The 13,161-nt window shown below is 38.6% G+C and overlaps 1 protein-coding gene across 4 annotated transcripts in view; it reads right to left on the minus strand.

Annotated features, from left to right (window-relative positions):
- The window catches only part of SLC12A1 (solute carrier family 12 member 1), a 104,296-nt gene that overhangs the window by 51,925 nt on the left and 39,210 nt on the right, over positions 1–13,161 (minus strand). For all 4 annotated transcript variants that reach the window (XM_043555485.1, XM_043555483.1, XM_043555482.1 and 1 more), the window contains exons 10-13: positions 4,557–4,641; positions 1,968–2,119; positions 752–859; positions 310–433 (exon numbers count right to left, since the gene is read on the minus strand). In XM_043555485.1, coding sequence (XP_043411420.1) covers positions 310–433; positions 752–859; positions 1,968–2,119; positions 4,557–4,641 — 469 coding nt within the window. The remainder of the gene's footprint in view (positions 1–309; positions 434–751; positions 860–1,967; positions 2,120–4,556; positions 4,642–13,161) is intronic.

The following is a 13,161-nucleotide window of genomic DNA, read 5'->3' on the forward strand; positions in this document are numbered from 1 at the left end:
AACCAGGAGAGGTGGAGACAAGTGGCACCTGGGGAAGACTCTGGAATTACACAATCAGGGAGCTTGGAGGAAGGATTCTCTTGCGTTTGGTTGGATGGATTTCCAACATTCAGATTCAAAGAAGATTCAAAGTCTACCTCAAGTCCTCGAATGCTCTCTACACACAAGGATTCCTTGGATTAGACAGACTCCAATTATCTGAATTGGGATATTAAACATAAAACAGGCAATTCGTCAAGCTAAAAAGAAAACCCTAACAGTAATCAGAAGAATTCCTTGGCTTTCAGGAAGCAAGAGAAAACTACGAACCAATAAGAATGAAGGCCATGGCTATAACAAAAGTGAGAATGTATCCTCTCAGGGGTTCATTGTTTTTCCCATATCCCTTTGCAAAGAACTGCAGGGCTTTGTAGATGTTGTCCTTGCACAGTGCCTAATGGAAAAGAAGAGGAGATATTCGTCATTTATATCTATGCACAGTCATTTTCCCTAGGTGATTCAAACAAGAAGATTTGGGGAAAGATGAAGTGGTACATGATATAGGCACAAGTTAACACTGCAGTTTATCATTCTTTATATTATTTGAATCGATCTTGACTATGTGGCAGACAGCATTTGAGCCAGATGCAAACGTTAAACTGTTTCAGAAAATGATGGAAGATGATTGCTCGTGAGAATGAGTATTTCAGCTTGATCCAAGTTTAGTGGAAACAGACGTAGGGAGAGGAACATGCTCTTGTGCTTGTATCACCTGGAACACTTTGGGTGCGCTGACGAGAGAGGCCAGGGCTGAGGACAGCGTTGCCGAAAAGATGCCAGCAGTGATGAGGGGGCCAAACCCTGACACCATGCTCATGACCTTGAGAAAAGAAAGTCAAAATTTTATGCAAATGCTTCCCTTTCTACTTTCTGTGATTTGGAAACTCCTTTACAAATTAATTGCTTCTAACCAGATTGCCCCCCACCCCTGCTTCATTCTCGAGTTCCTCAATATTTGTTTTTTTCAAAATGGACATGGCCATTTTGTTGTCATTGTTTATAACAATAAGAAATGCTCACCACAATACATCCAGAAGATACTGGAAAGAATAAATAAGGAAATGATTTCAAGGACTTTGACAACATTACCCCTGTCTTTTTGGGCATATGTTTCCTGGACAATGGGAAATCCTATCCAGTAGGAACTGGTATTTAAATAAGTTTTGGGGAGGGCTCAGTTGTTTACTGGTCTTCCGAAAAGCTTTAGACTTTCTTGTTCTTCCTGCACATAGAAGCTTTTGAAACATTTGCTTTCTCTGTGATCATTAAATATAATTTTAGATCTTAGACATGATGAGATTCTATCAATTTAAGGCATATTTTGGAATAATGACTTCAACTGAGTTAATTTCTCTTTGTTGGTTGTTAAAATGTACGAATGAAGCCTTCAAGACAAATTTGCCTCTCCCTCTGCTCACCAATCATTCAGACAAATTGATGTTTCAAGTTCTGCAGCTTTCCCAACTTCCCTTCTTCCTCCCCCCTCATTTACCTCCCCTTTTGCCACTCACAATTTCCTTCTTGGCCTTGTTTTCCAGGCACTCCAGGACCACATTGAGGCCCTTTCCTAAACTGAAGTCCATGCACAACGTGCATTCCAAGTGCTAACTATCTAAGTCTCTCCTTCTCCCCGCCATGGAATCTTTCATAATTGACTGGAAGATGCATAATGTCAGGTGGTAATCTTTCTCTGGTGATGCAATTCATACAAGGGCCCATTCTCTTCCCACCACAGTAAACGTAACCACAGGATTTGCCACTACATAATGCCTATAGGGTTCCCTTCCCTCACTCATGAATTGTTCCTTGCTGAATTCAAACGGATCCACAATCAATCATTTGCAAAGTCAGAAGTTTCATTATACTCCACATGACATTCTACAAATGAAAATAGCAATCAACTTTTTTTTTTTTTTGGTCATTCAAACCTGGAAATTGTTCATCAGCCCATATTGACATGGTTCATGCCGACATCTTGAGAAGTCGTAGCCCAACCCACAGGCTGCTGAACCATTGCAGTTCATCCCAGAAATGACTGTGTCATTCATGCTTCCAGTGGCATCTCGGACCACACAGGCTCCTGGGGAAACAACCATGGCTTGTCATTTCTTTATAAGTGTTCTGCCCCCTATAAGGTTTTCTTCTGAAATCATAGTTTACTTTGAGTCTGAGCAGGTCCATTGCCATCCTCTCTTGTCATTCTGGGATCAGGTACCTGGAGGTTCCCATTCTCAGAGGCTTGAGAGTGCCCCCTGTCTCTAACAAGCTGCCACTTCCACTGCCTTGGGTGCTTTAAGTCCAAGCTTTCACCTACCTCTTTAAGACACTTGGGGTTGGAACCCTATTACTTTCTGAAATGCACATGGCAATGCTTTGCACATAATATGTATTCGATTCATATATCTGGTTTGGTACTACTGATCAGGTGTTTTGCAGGTAGAAGGATTTATTTTCTCAACGGTGAGAGAACCAAGGGGTAGCATTATTGAATTCGGTAATTAAGAGAACTGAGCCCTTGTTTTCAACTAATGATAGTCCTTTCATAATTATTTAAACATAGCTATAATTCTACTTTACATAGAATTTTAATGGCTTAAATAATAAAGAAATGGGGGATAAAATATTAAGATTTCCTTGGTACTATTAATGGTCAAATAATATTCTATCAAATATCAGTGTATTCCATTATTTTTATACATTTTGGTATTTCTGTTATTTTCTACTATAAACATTCTATGATGAACACCTTTGTACACAAAATTTCCTTCCATATTTCAACATATTTCTCTAGGGTAGATTCCTAGAAATGGAGTTATGAACTTTTTAAAGATTCTTGATAGATATTTTAATCACTGACTTTCCTTAGGAATTTTATAACTATAATCTCTGCCACTATGTATTTGATAGAATTATTGAAATATATGACTATACATGGGATATATGTAGAAACTTTTCTGAACCACCTGAAGGATACATGTTTTGCAAACTAAATCCCAACCAATGAAACTGTTCATTTTGCAATTCCAACTCCAGCCAGTAGGAGTCATCATCCCTTGCTATTAACTTCAAGAGAGGTCTCAGTGACAGGTACCCTGTCAGGTGGTAATCTTTCTCTGGTGATGCAATTCATACAAGGGCCCATTCTCTCCCCACCACAGTAAACATAACATGACAGGACTGCTTAAACAGTTGAAATCATGGATGTTGGTTACCAAGCAAAACTATCCATTCTAGATTTTACCTTTATGCTTTGTTCTTTTATGTTGAGCTGACTTTTCTGAATCATATATTTTGGCTTCTGCATTATACAACTCCCCAAATTTCAGTGAAGCCAAGCCATGAACCATAACTAATGACAGGCTATAGACCTCATGACTATCCTCCTCTCCAGGGAAAAGCATAGAAACAGATTTTCCGCCCCAGGCAAAAACTGAAAGATTCTCTGAAATCAGGTCTATAACTTTACTCATTCCTTCATTTTTACTTCATGTGAGATAGAAAACCATTTGGGAAATTTAACTTAAGGTGATTTCAATGTCATTTAAAAATGTGTCAATTTTCTAAAGTATTGGAATAAAATCTCTTTACATGTAACTAAACTTGAAAATGCCACAGCAATATAGCTAACATTATCCATTTTCCTCAAATAAGAGACAGTGAGAAGAGCAAGAATCTAAGTTAACTGTTTTGCTTTTTTCTCCACAAACCAAAGTAAGATAAATGCAGTTCCCCAATTTCCTTTAAGTAGAGGACTACTGGGATGTGCCCTTCAGCAAAATGGTCATCCGGGCTTCTGCAGTGGGGAACTATATTCTGTGCAGTGCACAGAAAAGAGTTTTCTTCTCTGAATGTTCCACATTGCTTCCTCTCCTACTATGGTATAAGCATGAAGTGACCCCCAACCAGGAGGAGGTGTGGCTGCAGGCACCAGGTGGAATGAAAGTCAGCTTAGGAACAGCAGGTGTATTCACATATTTTCTGTTCACTGAGCAATGTGGGGGCTGGCCACCCACACTGCTGGCAGCTGGGTCTTGTTCTGATTTCCTGCCAACTAGTGACAGTGACATTTCCATATTAGGGACAGTTAGTGCAAGGAGGAGATACAGTCATCAATTCTAGATCTTTCATATTTTCCTAAGCCTTTTTGTTTTTGTCTTGTTTTGCTTTTGGCTTCTTCTCTCTGGCTGTTTCTCACCTCCCTCCCAAGACAAGGGAGGTGGGTGCTGGGTGGGTGCAAAACATCTTTGGCAGGGGGGATTATCACCTAGAGTAGCTAAATTGGATTCTCTTTGTGTTCAGGCAGAATGACAATCTTATTAACTCTATCCTAGCCCTGACCCCGAGACACCTATATTATGGCTTAATTGCATTCAAACCCCTAGAGCATCCAGAGGGGAATAAAAATGTTGTCTTTAAAAAAACACTTTCTACTTATGATCCATTGAAAGCCCACTGGACATGAAAGAACTAGACTCCTTGTAATTCTGGAATTCTTACACCAAAGACATACAACTTACCTACACAAATAGCAACTCCTATGTAGGCAACAGTGGTGATGAAAATGGCCAGCATGGTTCCTCTGGGGATGGCATCTTGGGGATCCTTTGAAAAAATAATGTGGTGGGATGAAGAGACAATGTAATAAGAAACAGAAATGACTTGGGGTTATTACTATATTTCAAATTTTTCATCTACCCTTCCTGAGGCACATTGTAAAGAAAAGATCAAGCAAATGGCAAAATGGTGAGCTCGAGTTTTTTCTGGAGGTGTTCACGTGTTCAGAGTGAATAAAGAAACCTCTAGATCTTCGTGCTGAATGAAAGAGATCGCTAACTGTCCAGGACGGAGTTTTTATAGAAAAGTAAACTAGTTAGATCACTCACTAATGCATCTCCCTCCCTTTTATCCACTGGGAATTTCATGCAGATGTATCCGACCTTAAAGTATTAGGGGAAAGACCCCAAACACACCCCACACATTGATACACATTGAGAATATCCATGTGTGTGTGTGTGTGTGTGTATTAGTTTTGTACCAAGCATAGGCTTGCTTAAAAAAAATAACTTTTAAGCAAAAAGGACGATGTACTAAATTCTCCAACCCCTCAAATTTCCCTTTTGGAATCTAGTTCAGGAATTACTGCAATGGGAGATATTTGATTTTCATAAGCAGGCATAAAGAAAGAGGCAAATTTAAGCTTATACCAGAAAATGGGCTTTTCTCTTGCTTATGAATGTATATAAATTCACTGAGCTGAGCTGACATCATATATAATATACCATTTTATATCCCATTTTGGGGGCTAAGTCATATCATAATCAATTTCCACACAGCATAACTTCTAAATAATTGAATTCAACTTAACAGGGATTATTAGAGATTTTAATGTATTCATTGCTTATACAGGACAATGCCTGGCATATAGTAGGAGTCAATAAATATTGAATTGAGGGAGGCACAATCTCGGTAGATATTAGTTCTCCCACCAAAGGACCTGAGATTTATCAATACAAATAAGCAGTAAATGCAGCCAAAGTTTGAGATTTTTTTGTTTTTGTTTTTAACTTAAATCTGCTGATCAAATCCATCAGAGAGGGAAAAGAAAAAAAGGGGGGGCGCCTGGGTGCCTCAGTAGGTTAAGTGTTGACTTCTGCTCAGGTCATGATCTCACAGTCTGTAGGTTCGAGCCTCTGGTCGGGTTCTATGCTGACAGCTTGGAGCCTGGAGCCTGCTTCAGATTCTTGTCTCCCTCTCTCTCTGCCCCTCCCCCACTCATGCCCTCTCTCTCTCTCTCTCTCAAAAAATAAATAAACATTAAAAAAAACCACAACTCATTAGAGAGGCCAAGTCGTGGTAAATGTAAACCCAACCTCACAGCTGGAAATAAAATATACAAACAAATTTTCCCCTAATGGGAGTATGCCAGTCCTATGGAGCCACTATGTGATCATTAATTCCTCCCCATTCTTTTAGGAATGTCTGCCCAGGGGAGTTAAGATGGTGGAGTAGTAAGGGACCCTGAGCTTGTCTCGTCCCTGAAATGTAGCTAGATCAGCATCAAACCATTTTGAACACCCAGGAAATTGATCTGAGAATTAATGCAACAATCCTGCATAATTGGAGCCAGTGAATTTGGCAGGTACATGGTGTGGAGAAGTGAATTGGGGGAGAGAAAAGCTATAGAGCCACAGAGGGTAAGGATCCATTTTCATGGAGAAATGACAGAGAAAGAGAAAGGCAGAGAGTGCAGCGCATGGGGATCGCACAAGAAAAGCACTCCCCCTGAAAGTAACTGGAGAGAGAGAGAGAGAGAGAGAGAGAGAGAAAATACTCGCAGGGGATTGAACAAGAAATCTGTTCCCCAAAATCACTAAAGGAGAGAAAGGAGAGGGTTTCAATACCACCAAGATTCTATAAAGAGTGGAGCTCAGAGTCTGAAGTTTGAAGCTCAGTGCCTGGCATTGCTTTGGTGAAAAAGTAGGGTGAATCCCCAGGAGTAGGCAGCATGGTCTGAAGGGTCACATCAGGGAGATTTCCCTGATTGGATAGCATTTGGTAGAAGCCATATGGCCTCCCCACAGGCATAGGTCCCAACAGACCCCAGGGAGTGGCCACGTTTAATGATATTAGAACAAAGATGCCAGAGGACAGCAAAACCTGGTGCCAGTTGTATGTTGTGATTTGCCATAAACTCTGGGTGTCTGCCACTGCACAATAGCAGGAACATTCTCTGGGGCAAGCCAGCATGCGGCCATTGCTCAGTGAGATCCTCCCCCAGAGAGTCCTCCAGAAAACCATGGGAGTTACTGAAGTGTGGGGTTTAGAAACACAACCCCATTTGAGATAAAACTCTGGAGGGAAGTGCTACCTGGCAGGCAGACAGCTTGGACGCAAACAGGGTAGAGGCAGGATCAGACAGAAGCTTGAGACAAAGGAGGATGCTTGATTGTGGGCTGGTTGAGGGCATGGGGTTCCTGCACCAGAGACTAAGGAGCTGAGTGAAGCCATTTTCACTTCTAGCGTGTACACATGTATCAACCTCAGTAAGCTAAGCAGCACCACTAAGTGCATAACAGAGTTACTACATCAAGCCCTGCCCACCTGAACCCTCCAGGCATATCCCCCAGAAGACCAACACAAATCCCTTCCACCTGTTTATTAATTTACGTACTATAGTGTGCTGCAAAGTTTCAGTTCTAGGGGAAACTGGATGTAACTTCATTTGGGTTTCATTTTGTTTGCTGGTTTCTTTATTTGTTTGTTTTATTTTTAATTTTTAACTTTTTTTCCTTTCTCTTTTCCCAAAGAAAAAATAAAGGAGTTCATGACCACTAAATCAGCCCCGCAAGAAATTTTAAGAGGGACTCTTTGAGTGGAGAAAAGACAAAACAAAACAAAAAAGACCAAAAGCAGCAAAGAATAGAAAGGACCAGAGAACATCACCAGAAACATCAAATGTACAGGCAACACAATGGCAATAAATTCATTAACTTTCAATAATCACTCTAAATGTAAATGGACTAAGTGATCCAATAAAAAGACGTAGGGTATCAGAATGGATAAAAAAAATAAGACCCATCTATATGCTGCCTACATATAGCCAAGAGACTCATTTTAGACCTAAAGACATCTACAGATTGAAAGTAAGAGGATGGAGAACCATCTATCATACTAATGGAGCTCAAAGGAAAACCAGAATAGCCATAGTTATATCAGACAAACTAGATTTTAAAACGAAGACTGGGGGGCGCCTGGGTGGTGCAGTCGGTTAAGCGTCCGACTTCAGCCAGGTCACGATCTTGCGGTCCGGGAGTTCGAGCCCCGCATCGGGCTCTGGGCTGATGGCTCAGAGCCTGGAGCCTGTTTCCGATTCTGTGTCTCCCACTCTCTCTCTCTGCCCCTCCCCCGTTCATGCTCTGTCTCTCTCTGTCCCAAAAATAAATAAAACGTTGAAAAAAAAAATTAAAAAAAAAAAAAAAACGAAGACTGGAATAAGAGATGAAAAAGGGCATTATATAATCATTAAGGGGTCTATCCACCAAGAAGATCTAACAATTATAAATATTTATGCACAAAACTTAAAGCACCCAAATATATAAATCAATTAATAACAAACATAAAGAAACTCATTGGTAACAATACCATCATAGTAGGGGACTTCAACACCCCACTAATAGTAATGGAAAGATCATCTAAGCAGAAAATCAACAAGGGAAAAATGGCTTTGAATGACACACTGGAGCAGACGGACTTAACAGATATATTCAGAACATTTAATCCTAAAGCAGTAGAATGCACATTCTTCTTGAGTTCACATGGAACATTCTCCAAAATAGATCACATACTGGGTCACAAATCAGCCCTCAACAAGTACAAAAATATTGATATCATACTATGCATATTTTCAGACCACAATGCTATGAAACTTGAAATCAATAACAAGAAAAAAATTGTAAAGACCACAAACACTTGGAGATTAAAGAATATCCTACTAAAGAATGAATGGGTTAAACAACAATTTAAGAGGAAATTAAAAAGTACATGGAAGCCAATGAAAAGGAAAACATGACCATCTAAAACCTCTGGGATGCAGCAAAGGCAGTCATGAAAAGGAAGTATATAGCAATCCAGGGCTTCCTAAAGAAGGAAGAAAGGCCTCAAATACACAACATAACCTTACACCTTAAAAGCTAGAAAAAGAACATCAAAGACAGCCCAAAACCAGCAGAAGAGGGAAATAATAAACATTAGAGCAGAAATCAATGATATCAAAATTAAAAGAAAAATAGTAGAACAGATCAACAAAACCAGGAGCTGGTTCTTTGAAAGAATTAACAAAATTGATAAACCCTTAGCTAGATTTATCAAAAAGAAAAAGGAAAGAACCCAAGTAAATAAAATCATGAATGAAAGAGCAGAGGGGTGCCTGGGTGGTGTAGTTGTTTAAGCATCCAACTCTTGATCTCTGCTCAGGTCATAATCTCACAGTTTGTGAGTCTGAGCCCTATGTCAGGCTCTGCACTGATGATGTAGAGTCTGTTTGGGATGTCTCTCCTTCTCTTTTCCCCTCTTCTCTCTCTTTCTCTCTCTCAAAATAAATAAATAGGGGCGCCTGGGTGGCTTAGTCGGTTAAGCAGCCGACTTCGGCTCAGGTCATGATCTCACGGTCCGTGAGTTTGAGCCCCGCGTCAGGCTCTGTGCTGACAGCTCAGAGCCTGGAGCCTGTTTCGGATTCTGTGTCTCCCTCTCTCTGACCCTCCCCCATTCATGCTCTGTCTCTCTCTGTCTCAAAAATAAATAAACGTTAAAAATAAATAAATAAATAAATAAATAAATAAATAAATAAAATTTTAACAAAGAGAGATCACAACCAACACTGTAGAAAAACAAACAAAAATAAGAGAACATTATGAGCAATTATATGCCAACAAACTGGGCAATCTGGAAGAAATGGACAAATTCCTAGACATATCCTACCAAAACTGAAACAGGAAGAAGTAAAAAATTTGAACAGACCCATAACCAGTAAAGAAGTTGAATCAATAATAAAAAATCTCTGAATAAACAAGGGTCCCAGGTTGCATGGCTTTCCAGGGGCATTCTAACAAACACTTAAAGAAGAGTTAACACCTATTCTCTTGAAGCTGTTTCACAAAATAGAAATGGAGGGAAAACTTCCAAAGTCATCTATGAGACCAGCATTGCCTTGATTCCAAAACCAGATAAAGACTCCAATAAAAAGGAGAACTACAGACCAATCTCCTTGATGAACATGTATGCAAAAATTCTCAAAAAGATACTAGCAAATGGAATCCAACAATACATTAAAAGCAGTAATCACCATGATCAAGTGGGGTTTATTCTTGAGCTTCAGGGGTGGTTCAACATCCACAAATCAATATATCACATTAATAAAAGAAAGGATGAGAACCACATGATCTTCTCAATAGATGCAAAAAAGCATTTGACAAAATACAGCATCCTTTCCTGAGAAAAACCCTCAAAAAGTAGGGATAGAAGGAACATACCTCAAGATCATATATGAAAGATCTACAGCTAATATCATCCTTAATGGAGAAAAACTGAGAGCTTTCCCTCTAAGGTCAGGAACACAATAAGCATGTCTATACTCACCACTGTTGTACAACATAGTGTTGGAAGTCCTAGCCTCAACAATCAGACAACAAAAAGAAACAGAAGATATCAAAATTGGAAGGATTTGCTCTTTGCAGATGACATGATATTCTGTTTGGAAAACCCAAAAGACTCCACCAAAGAACTGCTAGAACTGATACATGAATTCAGAAAATTTATATCAAAGGATATAAAATCAACATATAGAAATTAGCTGCATTTCTATACACCAATAATGAAGCAGAAGAAAGAGAAATCAAGGAATTTATCCCATTTACAATTGTACCTAAAACCATAAAATACCTAGGAATAAACCTAACCAAAGAGGTACAAGATCTATACACTGAAAACTAAAGAAAGCTTATAAAAGAAACTGAAGAAAACACAAAGAAATGAAAAAACATTCCATGTTCATGGATCAGAAGAACAAATATTGTTGAAATGTTGTTACTGTCCAAAGCAATCTACACATTCATTGCAATCCCTACCAAAATAACACCAGCATTTTTCACAGAACTAGAACAAACAATTCTAAAATTTGTATGGAACCAGGAAAGACCCCGGATAGTTAAAATCATGTTGCAAAAGAAAACCAAAACTGGAGGTACCACAATTCTGGACTTCAATCTGTATTCCAAAGCTGTAATCACCAAGGCAGTATGGTGCACATAGATCAATGGAACAGAATAGAGAACCCAGATTGGACCCATAAATGTATGGCCAACTAATCTTTGACAAAGCAAGAAAGAATATCCAATGGAAAAACGGTCTTTTCAGCCAATGATGTTGGGAAAACTGGACAACAACATGTAGAAGAATGAGCCTGGACCACTTTCTTACACCATACACAAAAATCAACTCAAAATAGATGAAAGGTCCAAATGCAAGACAGGAAACCATCAAAATCCTAGAGGAGAAAACAAACAGCAACCTCTTTGACCTCAGCCACAGCAACTTCTTATTAGAAATGACTCTGGAGGCAAGGGAAACAAAAGCAAAAATAAACTGTTGGGATTTTATCAAGATAAAAAGCTTTTGCACAGTAAAGGAAACAATCGACAAAACTAAAAGGCAACCAACAGAATGGGAGAAGATATTTGGAATTGACATATCTGATTAATGGCTAGTATCAAAAATCTACAACGAATTTATCAAACTCAACACCAAAAAACAAATATTCCAGTGAAGAAATGAACAGAAGACATGAATAGACACTTTTCCAAAGAAGACATCCAGATGGCTAACAGACACATGAAAAGACGCTCAGCATCACTCATCATCAGGGAAATACCAATCAAAACAATATTGAGATACCACCTTGCACCAGTCAGAGTGACTAAAATTAACAATTCAGGAAACAACAGATGTTGGCGAGGATACAGAGAAAGGGGAACACTTTTGCATTATTGTTGGGAATGCAAACTGGTGCAGCCACTCTGGAAAACAGTATAGAGGTTCCTAAAAAATTTAAAATGGGCTACCCTATGACCCAGAAATTGCACCATGAGGTATTTATCCAAAGATACAAAAATGCTGATTCAAAGGGGCACATGCACCCCAATGTTTATAATAGCACTATCAACAATAGCCAAATTATGGAAAGAGCCCAAATGTCCATAAATTGACAAATGGATAAAGAAGATGTGGTATATATATATATATATATATATATATATATATATACACACACACATACAATGGAGTATTACTCAGCAATCAAAAAGAATGAAATCTTGCCATTTGCAACAATGCAGATGGAACCAGAATGTATTATGCTAAGCAAAATAAGTCAGAGAATGATAAATATAATATGATTTCACTCATATGTATAATTTAAGAAACAAAAGAGATGAACATAAGGAAAGAGAAGGAAAAATAAGATAAAAACAGAGAGGGAGACAAACCATAAGAGACTTGAATATAGAGAAAAAACTGACGGTTGCTGTAGGGAAGATGGGTGGGGGGGATGTACTAAATGGGTGATGGGTGTTACCATCACTTGTTGGTATTTGTTGGGATGAGCACTGGTTGTTATATGTAAGTGATGAATCACTAAATTCTACTCCTAAAACCATTATTACACTATATGTTAACTAACTTACATTTAAATAAAATTTAAAAATAAAAAATAAAAAAAAGGAGTATCTGCACATAGGGTTGGTTCTGCTACATGTATACCCAGCCTTCTCCTTCTGAACTATTATCTCCAAAAGTGATTTCAGCTAATAGATGCAGTTGAGCAACACATCAAAAGAAAAATACAATTGTGGTAGAAATGGGTCCCTCTCAATCTCCCAATTCATGCTATATTTCAAGTTTTATTTTATAGATTAACTATTTCTTATGATCTGAGTGGAATGCAAAGATTAAGTGAATAAAGGCAATATTAATTTAAGTAGGAATAAAGAAATATATGTAAGGATAAAAGGTGTGGCAATAAAAGGCAGTTGTGTACCTAAAACATGAAAACTTTGTTCTTATGTAGAACTATCTGCTACAAACTGTGAAATTACTTACTTAGAATATACATGAGAGTCAGACTGGACCCAGTATAAATAAGGATGTCAGTATCTTAATAATCATATATTCACATTGTCTGCTCTGGCTCCCTTTCTCCTAGACAGGGACCAGGACTTTGACAAATTCTTAGTTTTTACTTTAAATGTTAGTTTCCATCTCCCCAGCAGTTACCTAAAAATCGAACCTTCTTTAACCTTTTTTAAATTAAATATTATATATATTTTTTGTTAAGGTAGAATACACAGCAATCCATTAGACTGCTGCTTTTGGAGTGTCAACCACATCCTAATCTTGCATCTCTGAAACCACATCTTAACTGTCTTGATTAGATTTGGGTATCCCCCAAATCTTCTCCTAGGAACATATTTACAGATTATGCATTAGTGAGTTAACAAATGGAAAGTTCAGGGTGGGAACTTTGTAGCATTCCCTTGGGCCAACACTTGTTGACTGTCACTGGCAGCCTGA

The sequence above is a fragment of the Prionailurus bengalensis genome, chromosome B3 (genome assembly GCF_016509475.1).
Source record: "Prionailurus bengalensis isolate Pbe53 chromosome B3, Fcat_Pben_1.1_paternal_pri, whole genome shotgun sequence".
In the NCBI taxonomy this organism is placed as follows: domain Eukaryota; kingdom Metazoa; phylum Chordata; class Mammalia; order Carnivora; family Felidae; genus Prionailurus; species Prionailurus bengalensis.